Source organism: Hyperoodon ampullatus (genome assembly GCF_949752795.1).
Source record: "Hyperoodon ampullatus genome assembly, chromosome: X".
In the NCBI taxonomy this organism is placed as follows: domain Eukaryota; kingdom Metazoa; phylum Chordata; class Mammalia; order Artiodactyla; family Ziphiidae; genus Hyperoodon; species Hyperoodon ampullatus.
In genome coordinates this window covers 129,382,003-129,403,525 of record NC_136913.1, presented here as the reverse complement: position 1 = coordinate 129,403,525, position 21,523 = coordinate 129,382,003, and the positions used below count along the sequence as shown (strand labels likewise).

The 21,523-nt window shown below is 48.8% G+C and overlaps 1 protein-coding gene across 7 annotated transcripts in view; it reads right to left on the bottom strand.

Annotated features, from left to right (window-relative positions):
* Positions 1-3,650: 3,650 nt before the first annotated feature.
* Positions 3,651-21,523, bottom strand: part of MTMR1 (myotubularin related protein 1) — a gene marked incomplete at its 5' end in the record, with an annotated part of 71,091 nt that continues 53,218 nt past the window's right edge. For all 7 annotated transcript variants that reach the window (XM_079728172.1, XM_079728173.1, XM_079728176.1 and 4 more), the window contains 4 exons: positions 3,651-4,116; positions 9,223-9,399; positions 13,203-13,316; positions 17,990-18,082. In XM_079728172.1, the coding sequence (XP_079584298.1) occupies positions 3,955-4,116; positions 9,223-9,399; positions 13,203-13,316; positions 17,990-18,082 (546 nt within the window). In that variant the 3' untranslated portion in view covers positions 3,651-3,954. The remainder of the gene's footprint in view (positions 4,117-9,222; positions 9,400-13,202; positions 13,317-17,989; positions 18,083-21,523) is intronic.

Sequence of the window (21,523 nt, the reverse complement as noted above, 5' to 3'; positions counted from 1 at the left end):
AGGCAGCACTTGTGTGTGGCAAGATGCTTCTCTCCCAGCCACTGGGAAGTGTGGACATTATTTATAGAGAAGTCACAGTCACGGCAGTGACTAGGAAGTGACATGGCCCATGTGATTCTGGGCATGGCCAGGCACGGCGCCCCCGGTGGGCCACCTTAGCTCTGTGGCGAGGCTCATCTGATGGTGAAGACCCTGAAATCCTATCTGTGATGTGAAGTCAACGCCCTCTGCAAATGCATTTTCGCAGTAGCACTGACTTTGGTTAAGAGAGACCCATCACGCTCTTCTTGTCTATCTCGGTGCCCTCTGTGGCAAGCCCAGAGCCTAGCACCCAGCCCTGAGCCAGTGGCCGGAGAGGCCTTGAAAGTCACTCACCCACCCGTTTGCAGGGCTCACATCCTGTGGACGGGGTGTGGGTGACCAACGCTGGCTGATGCCCGGGGGCTCTTGTAGCTGTGTCTACCTGGAGGCTGCATCCACCGGCTTGGGCCCATCCCAGGTGGTAGTGGAGACAGCGAGTGAGCTAGAAAGGCCAGCTGACAGTATCTGATCACTGTCAGCTTAACTGGGGGCACGGAGAGGGGGCTCAGTGTTTACAATAGCAACTCCGAACCCCTGGGGGAAGGAGGCAGGGCAGCCTAGCCGTCTTGGGCACCCTCCCCCCGTGGCACCCACAGAGCAGCACCAGGCCCACCGCCTCGGCTGCTTGGGGTGGGGGTCAGTACCAGTTCTCTGAGGAAGAAGAGGTGGGCACTGACCTCAGGATCCCTGGTACTTCCTCTGTGCTCGTGTTTAATTGTGAATTGTAAGCTCTCCCGTGTTCGCATTAAACAAAACGGAACCTAACAGATCCCTGCCTGTATTCTGATAGTGTCTTCTGATAGTGTCAAGGCACCCCCTTTGTTAAGCAATGCTGTTTTTACCTAATTAATTATATGGAGGTGACCTCCTTCCCCTCCCCGCCAGCCAAGGGCCTTTCTCAAGAGGGTTAGGGCTCTTGCACTTCCCCTCTTGCTGTGCGGCTTCATGTCGGGCTTCCTGGGGGCGGTCCCCTGCGTGGCACAGGGAGCTAAGGTCGTGCCCCATGTCATGGGGGTGGGGAGGGGCAGAGGCAGGCCCCCAACTCGCGACTCCTAAGCCCACTGCTCTGCCTTCTTCAAAGAAAGCCAGTAGCCAGGGTCGACTCAGGTGACGTGTGGCTGTTTGAGCCCGAGAAAGCGGAGCGGGGCCGGGGCCGCGCATGCAGCGTGCTCTGCTGCGGACAAGGCGTGCGCTTGTCACACGGTGCGCCTTGCAAACTGAGAAGGGAACGTGAGGAAGATGCGGGGGCCGCTGGCAGGGCTTCACACTGCGGTGGGTGGCGCCTTCCTGCCATAGCAGCCTTGTAGTAAAGTAGAACTGAGTCCTCAAACCCAGCCCCCCACGTGACTCTGCCGTGCAGAAGTTGTGGCCCTCCCGGCCTTGCCGCTCAGGCGTCGCTGCCGGGGCCCACGACTGCAGTGACTGCTGCGTGGAGAAGGAAAGGGACACCAGGCCTTAGAAGAAGGGTGGTCCCCAGGGGCTGCCATGGTTTCGTCCAGGCCTCTTATAGCCCCGTAAAGGCCAGCATTCCCTCCGGAGACTCTGGGGCTGGCGGAGGGGGACCCCAGGGCTTCTCAGAAGTCTGTCCCACTTAAGATCTAGGACTCATGGGCTGGAAAGCTGGCCCTGCTTTCTCGGGGCCATACCTGCCTCTCAGGGGGTCCAGTCCTTTCCTCACATCTTCAGCATTTTCTCAAGGTTAAGGTGCAGGGGCGTTTCAGATTTTAAAATCAGAATAGTTATCCATTTCAGCCAAAACACTCAACTCTTATGATAAATTGCACTTACAACTTAGTAAATGAATTAAATTATGTAAGGGTACCTTACATGTACTAACTGTGCTTGGCATGTAATAAAATGACGTGTATTGAATGTTTACTAATTTTCCACAAGGGAAAAATCACCAAAAAAAACTTAAAAGGACAACAAAAAATGAGACCACGGAGCAAACATTATTTTAATTACAGATTGAAATACAGTGCATCAGATGACGCAAATACAATACTGCACCAGTCTTTAAAAATCTGAACGAATACTGCACCAGTCTTTAAAAATCTGAACTGTAAAGGTTTTACATTCTAGTACACTTAAATAAAACCGAAAAAAGAAGTGCCTAGGTAACAAAACTGTACTTCAAGTTGTTTTAGAAACAGTTCTGTGCTAAGAACACACAAAGGAAAATGATCTGTTGTGCTGCTTTCAAACGGAATGGGAGCTTCTAGGGGTCCTCCTAGGACCCAGGACGTTGACATTGGCAAGAATGACCCACTTAGCTTCTCTGGCTCTGTCAAAAGCATCCTCCAGTCCACACCAAGGCTGGCAGTCTTAGTGCAGCTGGGGATTATGTGATATTTCTGGGGGAAAAAATGGGTCCCCATTTAAAAAAAATCAGTATATCAATGTATAATCCAGTTTATCCCTTCATAAATAAGGTTTCAGCTATATGGGAAGCATGAATCAAAAGTTACGTCAATTAAAACACAGTTTAGAAGCAAATTCCCTAGATGATAAAAATGGAGAATTGATTTTAGGTTATCAAATTACCTCGAATAAATATTTGATACCTTATAGATACCAGATAATTTTCTATAAGAATCAGAAGGTTCCAAGTTGAAAAAACATCTACTCTTCTAAGTATTTGAGTGTAAAAAACCTTTAAGAATGATGTTTTCAAAAATCAGGTCGCTGTGTAGGGCTTTGGGTAGCATCCAGGAATTTGAAACCAACCAGATACTTCAAGGCAGTTGCATGCAGGTCTGATCCAATGAGCTCCCCGCACTCAAAGGCAAGCTTAATTCCTGCAGCGCTGGGGTCCCGGGCAGGGCTGGCAGGAATGGGCACGGCCCTGGGCACCACGAGGAGGAGGGCGGGGGGCAAATGTGCAAGATTCTGTGTGACGCGCCACGCGGAGCAGCTCAGAGCTCTAGCTCTAGTGGGTGGACCAGCTGACGGTCAATTAATTCCTGCCCAGACTGATGGAGTCCCAGAGCCCAGCCGGTGAGTGAAGGTGTGAGATGGGGACGAGAGGCCCGAGGGGCTCTGCAAGGAGGAAACGGAGGGAGGCGAGCGCTCTGCTTTCGGCATCTGAAGTCACAGCGCAGTGGTTGCTTTAAAATACCGACATGCAGTGACGGGAAGAAACTGAGTTGAAGGGATCTCGATAAAACGAGGACCATTGTTTCAGACACAGCAGATAACAGGGGGAGCAGAGCCGCCGTGACGGACAGCTGTCAGCAGGGGGAAGTGGCAGGTCCCAGAGTCGGGTGAGGACAGAACACGTGGCCTTAAGTGGCCACATTCAAATTGTGCTTCAAATGTACCACGTAAAAGTTAGCATGAGCTTGGTTTAAAAATTCCTCACCCAGTCCCGTCAAGCAGATGCCTCCTTGGGTGACTAGTCTAAACATAAAAAAAGGACGTAGGAAAATAAAGGCATGTTTCTCTGTTTTAAAAATACCTTATATGTACACAACAGGAAGTGGTACCGGAGGACCCCTGGCGTGAGGAGACCCTGGGGAAGACGGGAACAGCCTGTCTTCCCTGGCACAGAGTTAACTGAGAAACCCTGGAGGGCAGCAGAGGGCAGGAAGGAGCCACGGGGCTGGCCACGGCCTCTAGGGGAGCGGGGTGGCTTGTCACGATGATTCCCCACCTTGAGCCTGAGCCCTGCGTTCCGCTCGCTTGAGTGTCCCCCACTCGGCCCTGGGAAAGCACTGGCAGGAGGGAAAAGGGTGTTGACGACACAACAGCACTTACGCCATCCCCTAGCACACGGTCGGTCACTGGTGGAAAGCGCCGTCAAGACACGGCGGGCACACGGGCCTTAACCGGACAAGTCGCAGGCACCCCGCCCGGGCCGCAGGGACAGCGGCGTCAGACCGAGGTGTGCACGGGCGTGACTGAGTGTGATGGCGAGGAGCCCCGCTCAGACGAGGCCGAGGCTCGCGCGGCCACCTCCCGCTGCAGGTCCTCCACCCGCTTCTGCAGCTCCGCGCGGACGGCCAGCAGCTCCTTGAGGTTCTGATGGATGGGCGTCTGCGGGCAGAGATGCGGGTCAGCACCGCCGCTGCTCCCCAGCCCGGTCCCTGCCTCCCACCCCTCGCCCTCGCCCTCACCGCCACGGGCACAGGGGCCCCTCCCTGCGAGCCGTGGCCTGGCCGTCCTCCCCAGCGGGTGCTCCTAACGCGCACCTCGGCTGAGGCCACCACCCAGCAGCATTGATGTCTGTGGCCCCGCACACCCCCTGCACCTCTGTTTCTGCATCTCCATACATCGCGCTGCTGACTGAAAACCCTTCTGTTAAACCGGCACTTCCAGCACCTCGCAGCCACGTGTCTTCATCAGCCAGGACGGGCGCGGGCAGAAGGCCCTGGAGGGGGCAGTGCCGGGGGAGGGGCCCGGGCCACTGGCTCCTGTCCCTGTTCCCAAAGCCTCTGCTGGCCACGCCAGCGCCGCCCCCCACCTCAGCCGATTCCTGCACCCGTTGATGCGCAGAGCAGAAAGATGAGGAGGGTGCTCCCGGGCCGTGGGGCCTCCCAGCCTGACTCTTCTGGCCACAGCGCCCACTCCCTCCCACGCTCAGCTCACAAGCTGCCCTGGGCACCTGCCGCAGCCCAGACAGCCCACACCTGGCATTGCCCTCGTGGAGCAAAGCAGACGGGGGAGGGAATTCGCCACCTGAGGGGTGAAGGGGGTATGGGGTGGGGTCTGGGGAGCTCCCCCTGCTTCCCCTTGGCCCCCGTCCAGCTTCTGCACAGCAGCCACCAGCCTGGGTTCTGAGCCCCAGCCAGGCTCCTGGACGCCACTGAACAGCCCCCAGTGGCCTTTTCCCGCCAGCCTGAAGGTAAGATCCTGACCTTGGCTTCAAGGCCCTGTGTGGTCTAACCCCTCACCAAGTCCTGTCTCTTCTCCCTTCCTGCATTCCCGAACCTTCCAGGTTTTGGAAGATGCCACATGCGTGCTGTCCCTTCTGCCTGGGGCACTATCCCCCGACCCTTTTCATTCACAGGCTGGGCTTCATCCTACAGGGACTGGCTGGAAGGGCACTTGCTCTGGGCGGGGGCCTTTTGGAGACTCTGCACTCCTGCCATGCCTGCGTGTTTCATCATGACCTCCCCACGAAGTCTGGGAGCCGTCCCATCAGGGGTGCCCGTGGTGGTCACCCCAGTGGACGAAGAGGGAAGGTAGGAGACAGGTGAGAGAGACCCGAGACCCGAGTGTGAGTGACCAGAGAGGTTAGCACATGCGAGGGATGAGGGACAGAGGGACAGGGACGACAGAGTCAGACAAGGCAGGGGCGGCGGGGGGAGGCAGCCAGGTGTCTGCAACACACGAGGTGCTCGGTACCCACACAGAAGTGGCTCCCAACACACTCCTGACTTTGGCCCCAGGAAGGAGGGGGGGGCAGTGTGGGAGTCCGATGGCAAAGGCCCCAAAACAAGGAAAGCTGCCTTGTTTGTTGCTGATTCCAGAGGCCGCTGGGAGGTGGAGAACAGCTCCCCTCTTAGCCTTGGATCTACTGGGTATTTTCTTGTTTTGTGGGACTTGATTCCAGTCACTTGGCGATCAAGCTACCATTACTAACAGCCAGGCCCTGTGGTCAGAGAGAGGTGAGCCACGTGGGTAACACACGACTTCACACCTGCCCAGGCCTGAGACTCTCATCTTAGTCTCCACGCAGCCTTCGTTATCTTTTCTCACACTTTATCTTCATTTACAATAGACCAAAGGCATGCTTGTTTGAGAAAATGCTCATCTCGGGGCCAGTTGCCCAGCGCTAGCATGTGTGACACAGAACGCCACAAGAGTCCCCACACAGCCATCCTCTGATGGAGGCCCAGGCGGCCCCCTCCAGGCAGCTATCCTAGCCCCTCCTCCTCAAAGAGGCCAGCCACCTTGTGCCCCTGCCTTTCTTTTCTGCCCCCCACCTCTGCTCTGCCCAGCCCGGCTCCCTGCCCCATCATTGGACACCAGCCTTCATGCTGATCCCCTGACCAGGCCCCGCTGCTGCCCTCTCTGTGCCTGTGCTGCGCTGCTACCGTGAGCTTCCTGCAAAGCTGCGGTGGCCCACAGACCCTGAGATCAAGGCGTCACCTGAAGATGCAGGGGGGACGCACAAAGCTACACCACACCCTGACCGCCCTCCAAGCACTGTGCCGGGCTCTGTAGGGATCCTCTTGCCACTCGCACCTCTGCGAGGTCTCAGGAGGCTGGGGACCTTCCCTGCAGCGGGCACTGACTCACCTCCAGAGTCGGGGTCTGGCCCTGGCGCCCCCGACAGCCTCATCCCGGAGCAGCAATGCCTGAGCTTCTCATGATTGTCCTGAGCTGAGTGTGCTCAGACGAGTATGAATTCGAGTGCTTTCAAGAACAGAGGAGCGTGCAGCATGCACGCTTGAAGAAGGAGTTGGGCCCTGTCCTCACCAAGTTCGTGACCAGGGCCAGGCTGGTAGCGCCAGCAGAGGGAGCCAGGTGGCTGAGGGGGGCGGGGCGGTAGGAGACCTCAGCCCTGGTGTATTTCTAACAACACAACACGTACGAAGAAGCTGCCAGAAGGCTTGGGTGCCTAAGTGACTCTCAAGACTGGAAAGCAGAGCTCCAGGGGTCCTGAATTTGGCAGCCTAAGACCACGAGCCGGCTCAGGGCACCGGGTCAGGGCGGAGCGCCACTCCGGGAGCTCGCCTGGGGGTGATTCAATCTCATAACAGCACTTGTGTCAGGGGCCAGCCTTGCAGAATGCCAAATCTAAGAGGAGAGGGAAATGGCGATGAACACCACCTTGTCCCTGTGGCGTGGAGAAGGGAATCCGGGAGCTGAGATGACAGACCCAGAGGCCTGGGGGGGGGGGGGGGCGGGGCGGGTGACAGGAGGCTGCCAGGCGCCAAAGGGGCCGTCGCGGGACTGACTTTGGCTGCACAACTCCAGAATCACAAGACAAGACACGTGGGTTACTCACAAGAGGGAAGGGGACAGGTTTGGGTACCATGCTTGTGAGGCGGCCTTTTGAAGGCTACAGCCGATTGTTAACTGTCCAGGTGCCATGGAACTAACAGGAGGGGTGCTTGTCGGTACAGCCGTGAGCACAGGATGCCTGAAGTTAGTGGCTGATGGCTTACTGACCACGAAACTGAAAACCTGTATTTTGACCAAACAAGTGGCCTGACTGTATACCGTTTGGTTTCATGGGAAAAGAGCTGAGACTGTGCCTCAACTTCAGATGTTGTTCAATAAAGGGAACATTTTACAACTCCTAAAAGTCGGCATTTTTGCGACTGAAAACACACATTACATCTAGAACCCTGGTGTTCGGTAGGTAGAAACGTGCTCTGGCCCTGCTGGCGCCCAGCAAGTCCGCACTGGTCTGGCCATGCCCACTGCCCTGGCCACTTCAACGTGGGAAGCAGCTAGTGGCCCCATGCCCGCGTTAGGTATTTGCCTCGTATGCGGTGACAGAAGCTGGGCCCTCAGAGTAAGTGCAGGGGCGGGTCAGGTCAGGGAAGGTTTCCCAAGAAAAGGTTCTCTGAGCATCCCCTGTTGGCATGGTGTGAGACCGAGGGCAGGGAAGGCATTCTGCGGTCAGAGGGTTTGAGGGGCCCCTGGCGGGATGCGGCATCCATCGCAGGCCAGGAGACGGGCATAGGTTGGGGGCGACGGGAGGCCTGGTTCAGGGGCTGCTGCGGGAGAAGGACAAGTACTGTGCTGAACAGGCCCTGATGGTGGCATTCTGGAGAACAGTCCTCAGGTCTCCAGGGCAGCACAGCCAACTCAGAGGGTTAGAGGACAAAAGGGCTTCCAAAGCTGAAGCTTCGCAGAACTGGTGCACGGAGCAAGGAAGCAGAGTAAGGGAAAGAGGAGGCGAGTGGCAAGGCGAGGAGAGGTGAGCGGTGAGCCGCGCACAAGCAGGAACTGGTGCCCCAGGCGGCAGGCTGCCCTTTCAGGACGGAGCCCAAAGCCAAGGCTACAGCAAGCGAATTTCTAGCATGTAGGGAAGGTCAGTGAAGTGACAGCCTTGTCAACGTTCACATGCCACGCAACTGAGAGGGACATGAACAGTTCAGTCCTCCCCATGGTTAGTGGGGCTTGGGGACTATTACACGTGTCCCCCCCCTGAATTTATAAGATGAAATTCAAACCCTCAGTACCAAAGAATGTGACCTTATTTGCAGAGAGAGCCTTTACAGAGGTAATAAAGTTAAAATGAGGTCAGTAGGGTGGCTCTAATCCAGTATGACTGGTGTCCCTATGAAAAGAGGAAATCTGGACACAGATACACATAGAGGGAAGATGATGCGAAAAGGCACAGGGAGCAGATGGCCGTCTACAAGCCAAGGAAAGAGGCCTGGAACGGATCCTGCCCTCACGGCCCCCAGAAGGAACCAACCCTGAGACACCTTGATTTTGGACTTCCGGCCTCCAGAACTGGGGGACAATACATTTCTGTTGTTTGACCCACCCAGTCTGTGGGACTTTGTCACGGCTGCCCAAGCAGAAGGAGACAGATGAAACATGCCTGGAGAGACTCTGAAGGCATAGAGCAAGAGGGAGGGATCAAGCAGGAGGAGGGCAGAGAGGAAAGGCATATCTGCACATCTGGGGCCGACAGAAGTGATGAGGTCAAACTGGGCCCTGGAGACATGCTCCTGGCGCACGGCCAGTAAACCCAAAGATAATTCAACTTAAAAAAAAAAGAAAAGAAAAAAGCCCAGAACCCTCAGTAGAAAGCCATCTGCCCATGGAGGTGAGGGCTGGCTGCCTTGTTCTCCTCAACCACACCCACCATGTCCCGGCCACCCACCTGGAAGAGCTCAGCCACTGAACACCAAGGGCGACCATAGCTCGGCTGCCCGGCCCTGCTGTGCACTGTTCTGTAATATTTTTTCAATCTCAGGAGATGTTACAGTGAAAAGGGAGGGGGAAACGACACCTTCCTCAAGGGGGTGCGTGCTCTGTGACTCGGCACGTGCCCTCTTTCTGTTGTGCTACCAGAGTCTATAAGCTGTGACCGAGCGAGTCATCTGAAGGACTGACAAATGCAGTAATTTACAACACTTCATCAGCTGTGTACCTTCACTTAATTCTATACCACCATCCTTCCTTGGGCAGAAAGATATGCTTTTTTTGAAAAGAAAAATAAAAAGATACCTGAGGCCTCATTCGTGGATTCCATCGCACGTAATAGTTTACCCATAATTCCAAATGACTCAGACTAGTAACAGGATATAGGACGTGGTTTTCATAATTCACAAAGAAGGGGTTAGAAAATTCATCCAGCTGGCTATTGATATAAGACCATAAAGATATAGTCTTTGTATATACATCCTGAAAAACAAAAAAGGAATACATTGAAATAAATTCAACTTTCCTTCATAACCTCAAGAATTTGTACCACGTGGAGAAAAGGACTTGAATAATGAAGTGGGTTCAACTGATAAAAATCAGGAACATTTACTAAGTCCCACCCCATCCCTCTGCATGCATGACCCAAAAACAAACTAGTTACTGTCCTAGAAAAACGTATTGCTGAGTTAGATGACATCTGGCGACTGTGTCTGTTTGAAGGCAGAATGAGAACTTTCTAACAATCCCAGGATGATGGGGCCCATATTTAAGAAATACATTTTTTATTCTTTTTTGCACCTTGCTTGTGTGACCCTTAATATTAAGGACCATAGGTAGAATTCACAGATAAGATTCCTTTCACTGGAAAATCATGGCTATCTGGGGGAAAACCTGTGGGGTGGCAGGCTGAAGAAGCCTTATATAGAGAATATATCATTAAATTATAGATCCCCACCTCCCAATTTTACAGTACACTGTAACTTTGCATTGCTCATCGGAATGCAGGCACCCAAACCCACAGGCATGATGGGGCAGATAGACATGAAACATGGATCAAGTACAAAGCCAAAGTGAGAAAACGGTGAGGCCAGGAGTGTTTTCCACCATTCTGCTGCTCCCAAGCCAGCTGACTTCTCCCCAAGTTATCTATATCTAGAAGATTAGGATCTCTTCATATTTTATATTTCATATTTACAAGAGAAACACCAGCAATAATTCAAGGGACACCAAATAGCCAAAACAATCTTAGGAAAAAAGAACAAATTTGGAAGGCTCACACTTCCCAATTTCAAGACTTACTACAAAGTTGCAGTAATCAATACAGGTGGTACTGGCATAGGATGGACAGACATAGACATATACATCAGTGAAATAGAATAGAGAGTACAGAAATGAACCTTCACATTTATGGTCAACTGATTTTCAACAAGGATGCCAAGAAAATTCAATGGGAGAAAGACAATGTTTTCAACAAACAGTGCTGAGACAACTAGATAATCACGTGCAAAAAAACGAAGTTGAACCGTTACCTCACACCACATACAAAAAGTAACTCGAAATGGACAATAGGCCTAAACATAAGAGCTACGCTCTTAGAAGAAAACATAGCCTTAAACTTTCATGACCTTGAGTTAGGCAATGGTTTCTTAGATATGAAAACAAAAAGTAACTCGAAATGGACAATAGGCCTAAACATAAGAGCTAAGCTCTTAGAAGAAAACATAGCCTTAAACTTTCATGACCTTGAGTTAGGCAATGGTTTCTTAGATATGACAACAAAAGCACAAGCAATAATAACAACATAAAAACCCCAGATAAGTTGGACTTCATCAAAATTAAAGACATGTGTTTCAAATGACACCATCAAAGAAGTGAAAACACAGTGCACAGAATGGAAGAAAATATTTGCAAATCGTATCTGATAAGGGACTTATATATGTAAAGAATACATAAGGAACTCTTTCACTCAATAATAACAAGATAACCCAAATAAAAATGGGCAAAGGATCTGAATGAACATTTGTCCACAGACATATACAGTTGGCCAATAAGCACCTGAAGAGATGCTCAGCATCATTAATCATCAGAGAAATGCACACGAAAATCACAATGAAATACCACTTCACACCCAACTTGGATGGCTAGAATCAAAAAGATAAACAATAACAAGTGTCTACAAAGACGTGAAGAAAATGGGACCCTAAGACATTGCTGGTAAAAATGTTAAATGTTGCAGCTGCTTTGGAAAACAGTCTGGTGGTTCCTCAAAGGATTAAACAGGGAGCTACCATATGAACCCAGCAATTCGACTCCTAGGTGTCTCCCCAAGAGAAGTGAAAGCATATGTCCTCACAAAACCTTGAACATGAATGTTCATAGCAGCAGTATTCATAAGAGCCCAAAGTAGAAACAACCCAAATGTCCATCTGCTGATGACTGGATAAACAAATTGTGGTCTGTCCATACAATGGAATATTATTCAGTCATGAAAAAGGAATGACACACTGGTATATCCTAAACATGGATGAGCCTTGAAAACAGTATGCTTAGTGAAATAAGCCAGACACAGGAGGACAAATACTGTATGATTCTATTTATACAAAATGTCCAGAAGAGGTGAATTCATAAGAGACAGAAAGTAGATTAGTGGTTGCCGGGAGCTGGGCGGAGGGAGGAATCGGGAGTGACTGCTAACGGGTATGGGATTTCTTTTTGGGGTGATGAGAATTTTATGAAATTAGATGGTGGGGATGGTTGCACCCTGAATATACTAAAAACCACTGAACGGTCCACTTTAAAAGGGTTAATTGTATGGTATGTAAATTATATCTCAAGAGAGCTGATTTTTTAGAGTACATTTTGATTTAAAAAAAAAAAGATAAACCATAAGGATTTAAATTCTACATATGAACCATATTGTTCTGTTGACATTTTCTTTAAAAACAGCTTTATTGAGATAAGTCACACACCATAAAATTCACTCATTTAAATTCTTTTTCTTCATTAGGAGGTTAACAGGGCCCCATCACACTGGGCCCTCAGGAATGTGGACTTGACCCTGATCACAGTGGGAAGCCACAGGGAGGTTTCAAACAGTGGAGAGGCATGTGACCAGTCTGAAGTTTGGGAGCGCTGCCCTGGTCGCTATGCTTGGATTCACTGGAGGTCAGAAATGCTCGTTTCTGGGCAGCTGCCTTAGTTCCAGATGCAAGACTGCGGGCTGGGTAGGCTTCAACTAGGCTTGTCGTGGCGGAGTAGTGAGGGGTGGCCAGATTACAAATCCATCCTGGGGACAGGGCTGGCAGTACTCATTGAGGGACTGAACGTGGCAGCTGAGGTGAGGGCGAGGGAGGGATTGAAAATGGCCCCTATGTATGTGACCTTAGCATCTAGACGGGCAGAGGTGCCACTGAGTGGGATGCAAAAGGGTGGGGGAGGAAGAGGAAAACAGCATTTGGATCCCCAAGACAGATGAAGTTACCTGGAGAGAGAACAAGAAGAGGACCCGGGCCTGGGCGACTCCAAGTTTAGAGATGGGTTAAAAGGAAAGAGACTGAGCAGGGAAGGCCAGCGAGGTGGGGGAGAACCAGAGAGGGCATGGGGTGAGGGAGTGGTCAGCTGTGCGCTGAGAGAGACGGAGGCGGGCTCTGGGGGCCTGCCATTTTCTCCTAAGTTCTCGAATGTTCTAGCACACTAAACCCGCTGGCAGAAGTCCTTTTCTATGAACCAGAGGACACTCTTTAAGCTGCCTTCTCCCAATGCTTCCTCACTTTTGATCATTTCTGTCTTTTATCCCAAAGTGAGGAGAAAAGGAAGAGGTAAATCTAACAGAGAAGCTTGGTAACTGCTCCTTTATCAGCCTGATGGAAACAAACTTGAGCTTGCTACCTCGGGAGAGGTTTGGGCTCATCTACAGACTTCCTTGTCCACGGTCTCCCAGTACCCTTCTGCCCAAGAGCACAGAGGAAGATGAGCAGGATCATGGCATTTTGGAGATTAGGGGGTACAGAGTCTAGTCCTGACCCTAGAGACCTCAGGTAGCTGTGGGCTCCCTGGGCCCCAGCACCCTTAAAGGAAGGGGCTTTCGTCAACTCAGCTGGAAGATTAGGCACATGCGCTGGGGCTGGTGAACCCTGGGAGGGCATTTCGTGCAACCCCTCCATTTACAGACAGCAGCAGGGCGAGACCCAAGTCCCCTCTCCATTCAGTCCCCCTTCTGCAGTGGCACTTAATGGGAAAGGCACTTGAGCAATCAGGAAAGCCAGAGGATATAATACACTTACCTCTTTCAGTCGCTGCTGTTCACAGTTGCACAAGAAAGTCCCAAAGAGACAGCTATAAAGGTGATCCAAAATTGTAATCAAGAATAGTTCATTAAACTCGAATGCTGAAGGAAACTTAAATGGAGAGAGAAATAAGGTTTAGATTTAAGTTCAATTTCTAAACAAACTGGTACTAATTTTTTCGTGAAAGACAGCTAAGCTACAACTTGGAATATAGTCAAAGATTAAAAGGAAAACTGAGGCCATGTAGAACTTAATTGTCTCTAGTTTCCGGGCCAAGCTTATAGATCTGGCTGAGAAACAACCTAAAGCAACAAAAACTGTTGTACTTTTCAGTGCCTAAGAAAGCTTATGGAGCTTCCACTTCTTGCCACGGTGGCAGAACAGCCTGCATTCATCCTTCTGCCAGAAACAACTAGAGAGCTGGACAAAATATATGACCCAGCTGTTTGTAGACACTGGCAACAGCCAGGAGCACAGGACTATGATAACCACACCCCGCCCCAGCTCAGAATGGAAACCAATGAGACAAGTCCTACTATTGTCCCAGCTTCCCTTGTGGAAGCACATTCTGAGTCACGGAGAAGGGAGGGGGATTCCCAGGTAAGTGACTGAAGAAGAAACAGAAAGTCCTTTTCTATTAAACAAACAACTCGAAATTAAAAACCTTCCCACAGAGACAACTCCATGGACATACATCCCCAGATTCTTACCAATATGTAAGCACACTGAACCTGGCAATATATAATGTAAAAAGGGTAACACCACATGACCAAGTGGGGTTTGTCTCAGGAATGCAAGGCTGGTTTAAGATTTGAAGATCAAGGTTACCAAAAACAAACAAACAAAAAACTATTATTGTAATTTGCTATATTAACAGAATAAGGAGGAAAACCACATGATCCTCTCAATTGCTGTTTCAGGTAATTCTTAATGGGGCTGGCAGAATTCCAGCAAAGAATTACCATTGCCGTGAGGTTCTAGCCAGTAGCTGACATTTAGTAGCCATGATAGAGACGATCTGGAGACGATGATAATGATCCTAGCAGCAGGCATGTACTGGGAGCCTACATGTACCAGAATTCTAACGTAAAAACATACTGAAATATTCATCACCTACTCAATGAAGCAAAGGCAATTAGAACAAAACCAAATAGAACTACCCAGCATATTTTTGTGCATCAGCGTACTTTAAAGATCTATTCCCTAATCAGAGGCGTTTGCACACTGTCACAACTAATTCTGTCATTGCTAGAGTGACAGCCAGAGTCACTGATGGAAAGCTTATTTTTTAAGCTTATCTTTATTACTTTACTAGACCAGAGACAAGTTTCTCAATTCAAAACAATGGTCAATGCAGGACTGTCCAAACTCCATCTGAAATTGTTATTTTCCTCACCAGGCTATGGCATTAGCCAGCCTAAGGAATTCTGCTCAGCTGCCCTAGATTAAGATTTGCCTGTCTCTACCTTAAGGACTGCTCTCAGAGAAACACATAACTTTTTAAAAAAAATCTTGTTCTTAGATGAACTAAATCAATGATGAACCAAATCAATGATGAACTAAATCAACTAAATCTGGCCAAGTACATTATGTCAATTTTTTCTAGTATTTTTCTATGCAGCTTAGTCATGCTCTATTTATGTTATTGGCACCAAGAAATTTATGAATTTTAAGCAAAAATATAACAGTTACATATATACTGAAGCAATTAAATCAAGGATAGAAATGGAAGGTCTGTATTTCATTTTCAAACGTTTAAAAATATACATTTATCAACAGGACAGCAAAGCTTCTATTGACATATTTTTGAAGTCATATAAGTCTTTAGTCCTAACCCTGAGCCCGCATTCTGGATCCGGGAGCTTGGTTAGGCGGGCCGTGGAGGGGGGCATCGCCACTGACTACAAGCCTTACTCCGGCCAAATGGGGTAGCAGGTATGGGAGGTCAGGGTGGGCGGGGCTCAGCCCAAGCCGGTTGGCACCCGAAACACAGGGACACAAAGGCTACATCTATTCATGTTACGTCAGGACTGCTATTCGCATCCGAAGGGCATTGTGGTGTTAAACTCAGTTCAGGAAACATTTCATCAGAGGAAGTAGCAACCGCTAGATACAAATAAAAGATTAAGCTTCTGTGATTCACAGTTTCTTTTATCCTTTTCTCCTAGAAACTATACCATATACTTTAAAAAGTGTGGTCTCAAAAACCCCATAGAAATCCACAATGAAATTCTGCACCTCTTGATGGACAAAACATCAACTATTAAACCGATCCAAAAGGGTAAAAAGTCTGTTAAACTGGGGTTATTGCAGAATGTCTTTGAGACTCTTCTCTGGAGTCCTTCAATGACTTTTTCCCTCAGTTCCTTTGATATCAATTTGTGCACACAGACTAGTTCATTTCATTGAGATGTCTAACAACGTTACACTGACTTAGCTTATTTGATTTAGCAGTAGGAAACCTAAAAATAAGTTAATCTTGTCACATTAATGCATCTTTTCTGACAAGCTACATATCTCATTCACTTGTAACTTAGTTCATAGTTAGACTGATTACTGGTGTGTCTCCTTCTAATGCAATAACAATGGTATTTTAAAAGAAATTAATTATACACATTTCATGGACAGAATCTTAAAGCTTGTAAGAGGCATCTGAAACCTTCTAACCCAAACCCCTCATTGTCTTTCTTTCTTAAAAATCAAGTAAACATTAAAAAATTATATAAATCAGACATGAAAATAGACACTAAGCAATATGAAGAATGGAAGTCAGTTTGAAGATGTTCACACACACACACGCACACACACGCACACACACACTTTAGGCATTTGGGAGGAATAAGCTACTTCACATCCACAAAAATGGTGCTTATCCCTTCAGAAGCATCAGGATTATTTTCTGTGTTCAGCCTTTTTATGTAATTTTTCTGAAATGTATTTCATACCTTCTTGTCTTAACCTGAATGTAACCATCATTTAATTTTGTTACTGGCTTGGAATCAATACAAATTGCGAGTACATGGCACTACAAAACAGTAAGGCTTCAGGCTAGTGTCCATGCCTTTTGAGTATGTGTTTGCTGTTCCCTGTTACTCATACCATCGGGTGCCTGCGGCTGAGACCACCCCTCCTCTACCCCCCACCCCTCTACTTAACTGGCTGCTTTGAATCAGCCATGAACTAGCACTCAGATGATGCAGGAGCCCAATCAGCTTGGGGAAGCTAGGTCTACAAGTACGAGGAAGTTCTAAGGGAGGGCCTGAGGACTCTGTGAAATCTACTTTGGCTGCTTAGAACCCCACGCAACCCCAATTTTTTTCTAATTTCTGAAGGTGTATCTATCTATTCTCTCATGATTCTTGCTACTGCAGTGTGATCTGTAGACCAGTAGCACAGCCTGGGAGCTTGTTAGAAATGCAGACTCTCAGGCTCTGCCCCAGACCCATGAATCAGAACTGCATTTTGACAAGATCCCCAAGGTATTTGTGTGCACTGTGAAGTTTAAGCAGCACCCTAGTAGAGCAGAATCCCTGGAGGGCTTGTGAAACAGAGTGCTGCCCCCCATCCAGGGTCAGCAGGTCTGGGGCAGGGCCTGAGAATCTGCATCTCTAGTTCCGGGGAGGCTGAGGCTACTGGCCCCAGGACTGCACTGGGAACCACTTGTCTGGATCACTTGTCCTGTAACTCATTTTCATATCAGAACCACCTGGGGAGCTTTTAAGAACTACACACACCTGGGCCTCTCCCCAGGCCCACAGGAAGAAGGGTATCCAGGGGCAGGGCCCAAGCAGGCGCATCTTTAATATGATATGGTCCCCTTCATGTGCCTGAAGCAGTCAAGGCCAGACCTCCAGGTCAACAGGAAGGAGAGAGCCCAGGCCATGCTTTTCTGTCCTCTCTTCCCCATAATCCCACCCAAGCAGCTACTTTGGAAAGGGCTCTGTATTTTGCTAGCTCTTTCTGCCCCTCCCTCGCCTCTGTCCCTCTCACTGTATCTCTGCCTCTATTTTGGTTTCCCTCCTGTCTCTGGCCCTCTGGCTCTCTCCAGCACTCTGGGTTGTTCTCTGGCTCTGATTCTAGGTCCATTTGTATGGCACAGTGTCCTATCATGAGGGTAAGACCCCAAACTGGGTTTCGACGCTGGAGATGAGGGAAGAAACAGCACATGCCTTCTGGCCTGCTGACCATTGGGCCGACTGGCTTAGGGAAGGGAGACCCCTGCGTGGCCACCTGGCTTAACAGGACCCCACGCACTGCCGGGTAAGAAATGACAAGATGCTCAGCAGCTTCCTATCTGCCACTGGTCCTGGGACAGTCCTTTTCCTCCTCACCTTGGGGTGGGAGGGTCTGTGTCCTGGGGTGGGGCATAGAGGGTCCTGGATTCCCTGGCCTCCACCCCCTTTGTTCAGTCACATCCCCATTTCTAACACCTGGGAATCTTCCAGTACCTGCCCAGCAGCAGGCTGTGCTTGCTTACCCTGACAGAGAGAGGGCAAGTGAAAGAAAGAGAAGGACTGAGGGGCAGGGTTTGCACAGCTGCTGGACAGCATGATGGACAAACACCACTTGCAGGAGAAAAGCACCTTTTGGTGTGAAGTTGGTTTCCAATTTTCTGCTTATATTTCTAAGTAATTAGAATCAAACTAAGTTAAATAACAGAAGGGGTCATATTTAACACACACACATCTTCACTTTAAATGAACCTGAAATTAAAGTTTGTCTTCAACTTTAAGATATGCTTGGATCAGACTATAAAGGTCAGAAATAGACTTGAAATCTCTCACCTGTCTTGTCATTTGCCAAACACAGTCAATAAACTGAAGAAATATAGGGGATCGGTCAGCATCTGCATGGTTGTCATTGCCATGGCCCACTCGCTGAAAACAATCAAGAGGTTAAACATTTTAATGTATGCCATGGTCCTCTCAAAAGTCACTTTAAATTGCCTGGTGGCAAGAAGCATGCCTCATTTATATGTCCCGAGGCCTAACAGAATTCCCGGCACATAAAAGGCACTCAAAGCATTCATTGCTTTGAACCGACTGCCATTACTTAGGAAACAAAATTTCAGCGTCCTGTTTTTACACGTTGATTGCTTTATAAGTACCCTTTAGTGTAGTGGAGATGGAGAAGTCATAAGCAAAAGGCCAGCCGACCTTTCAGTCCACCCCAGCCACCACACCGAGTGCTCGGTGTCAATGTGGGACCAGCAATTAGCAGCTCACAAAGCACATGACGACTGCCTGTCTTCTCCACAAGTGTGTTTTTTTCCCCCATTTTTCAGAAATGTCAGGAAGTCTGAGAATCAAAACAACAATTAACAGTCTACAAGTTTTAGCCAATTCTGCATGACTCAGAGAACCTCAAAGCCTCACTGTTGAAATGGTAATGGGGAGTCTTCAAGGCAGTCCAGGATTGTATCTCCAGGTTTTTTTCCAGTTTTAAGACATAACTGATATCCAGTATTGTATATCATACCTTTTGATATTTTACAAGATGTTAATAGATTCACATTAAAAGGTAAAAGATAATTTCAAACACATAAACAGCACTGACAAAAACACTGAAAATGTCAAGTTAAAAACAGCTCAGGAGTGAGCATTCTAACAAAAACTTCGAGTAATTTGATGACTAAGCAAAAGGACGAAAAAGAAAGTTATGAATATACAAGGCGATCACCACACAGGAAGATCGAGAAATACTGGGCCTACGAAATCGTCACCAAGAAAGACAGAAAAAGAAAGAAATGACCAAGTCAACATAAACACCTCAAAGGAACAGTATACTGCCTTCTTTTTAAAAAAACCTTTTAATTGTAGTGAAATATACATATCAAATTTACCATCATAACCATTTTAAGTGTATAGTTCAGTGGCATTAAGTACATTCACACTGTTGTACAACCATCACCAGCATCCGTCTCTAGAACCTCCCAATCTGAAAGAGTAACTCCCTATTCCCCTCCCCCAGCCCCTGGATCCCCTCATCCTCCTTTGTCTCTACAGATTTGACTGCTCTAGATACTGCATACACGTGGAATCATGCAGTTTATTTGTCCTTTTGCAACTGGCTTCTTTCATTTAGCATAATGTCCTCTTAATTCATCCGTGTTGTAGCAGGTGTCAGAATTTTCTTCCCTTTGAAAGCTGAATACCGTTCCACTGTATGGATAGACCACAGTCTATTTAACCATTCATCTGTTGATGGACACTGGGATACTTCCACCTTTGGGCTACTGTGAATCATGCTGCTATGAACATGGGTGTGCAAATAAGTGTTTGAGTCTCTGTTTTCACTTCTTTGGGGTATATACTCAGAAGCAGAATTGCTGGATCATATGGTAGTTCTATTTTTAATTTTTTGAGGCACTGCCATACTGTTTTCCAGAGTGGCTGCGTGCACTGCATTATTTCTGTACTCCTTTATAAAATAATTTGTGTAACCTACTCCTCAGTATTTAAGGCACCAGGGGAAGTTTTGCACTGACAGTTTACAACTTAAGATTCATTCTTTCTTTTAATAGACACGCATTGAACTCTTACGGTGCGTGCAAGGCACCCCCCACCCAGCCCTCAGGATTTCAGGTGGTTTCATGGGGTCCAGTGGAGGCCAGGCCCCTGGCTAGGAACCTGGGGTACGAAGACACATGAGACCCAGGATCTGTGCTCAATGAATAATTCACTTGTGGTTTAGTCGCAGGAGAAGACCTGTAAATAACAGAGGCGATAAAGTGCGCCGGGGCTTCCTAGTCTGAGACGCGTATGGTGGGGCTGCAAAGGAACAAGCAGCCATCCCGGGATGGTCTAGAGGAGGAAGCTAGGCGGGAAAGTCATGAGTCACAGTCATGGAGGAGGTCTTACTTGAGATAGAACTTGAAGGACCAGGAGGAACTTGCTTCTGGCTGGTCAGGGATAGATTCTATGAGAAGCAGTGGGGAGGCTCAGGGGGTGGGGGGGTTGGTGGCGGCCACCGGGGGTGCCACAAGTAGCAGGGCATGGTTGAGGCAAGGCGAGAGAGGTGAGACGAGGCTGGAAAGGTGGGCCAGGGCCAGATCACCAAGGGCCCCAAATGTGGCGCTGAGGAGTTTGCCCACAACCCAGTAGGCCATGGGCAGACTCGGAGGGGTTTGTGCTGGGGAGAGTCGGCACCAGATCTGCTTTACGTAATGCCCCATCTGCTACAGTGGGGACAGTGGGTTGGAAGGAGACAGGGAGACTGCCATAATAGTCCTGAGGGTGCTAGCCAGGCCTGAACTAAGGGGGATGGAGTGGCAATGGGGAGGAGATGACAGATTTGAAATACATGCATTTAAAATCATGGGACTGGCTGAGATCAGTGAGGGATGAAGCATACAGAAAGAAAAGAAAGGATGTGAGGACTGAGATCTAGGGCACCCCAACATTAAGAAGCTAGGGAGAGTGAAGCCTCAGGAGCAGTGGATTAAATCCCCACAGTCAACTTAATGTACCCTGCATCTGTGGAATACCTGAATAGACGACGAATCATCCCAAAATTGAGGCGGTGGACTTTGGGAGCAACTGTAGACTTGGGGTTTACTGTATGCAACTGACTTTTTCCTGATTTTTATGTTTATCTTAGTATAGTTTTTAGCACGGTATCATTGGTGGATTTGTTTATTGGTTTGGCTGCTCTCTTCTTTTTTTATTACTTAAAATTTTTAATTTAATTTAATTTATTAAAAAAAATTTTTTTTCTTTCTTTTTTTTCTCCCTTTTATTCTGAGCTGTGTGGCTGACAGGGTCTTGGTGCTCTGGCCGGCTGTCAGGACTGGGCCTCTGAGGTGGGAGAGCTGAGTTCAGGACACTGGACCACCAGAGACCTCCTGGCCCCACGTAATATCAATCGGCGAGAGGTCTCCCAGAGATCTCCGTCTCAATGCTAAGACCCAGCTCCACTCAATGGCCAGCAAGCTCCAGTGCTGGACACTCTATGTCAAACAACTAGCAAGACAGGAACACAACCCCACCCATTAGCAGAGAGGCAGCCTAAAATCACACTAACTTCACAGACGCCCCAAAACACACTACAGGATATGGCCCTGCCCACCAGAAAGACAAGATCCAGCCCCAGCCACCAGAACACAGGCACAGTCCCCTCCACCAGGAAGCCTACACAAGCCCCTGTAGCAACCTTAGCCACTGGGGGCAGACACCAAAAACAACGGGAACTACAAACCTGTAGCCTGCAAAAAGGAGACCCCAAACACAGTAAGTTAAACAAAATGAGAAGACAGAGAAGTACACAGCAGATGAAGGAGCAAGGTAAAAGCCCACCAGACCAAACAAATGGAGAGGAAA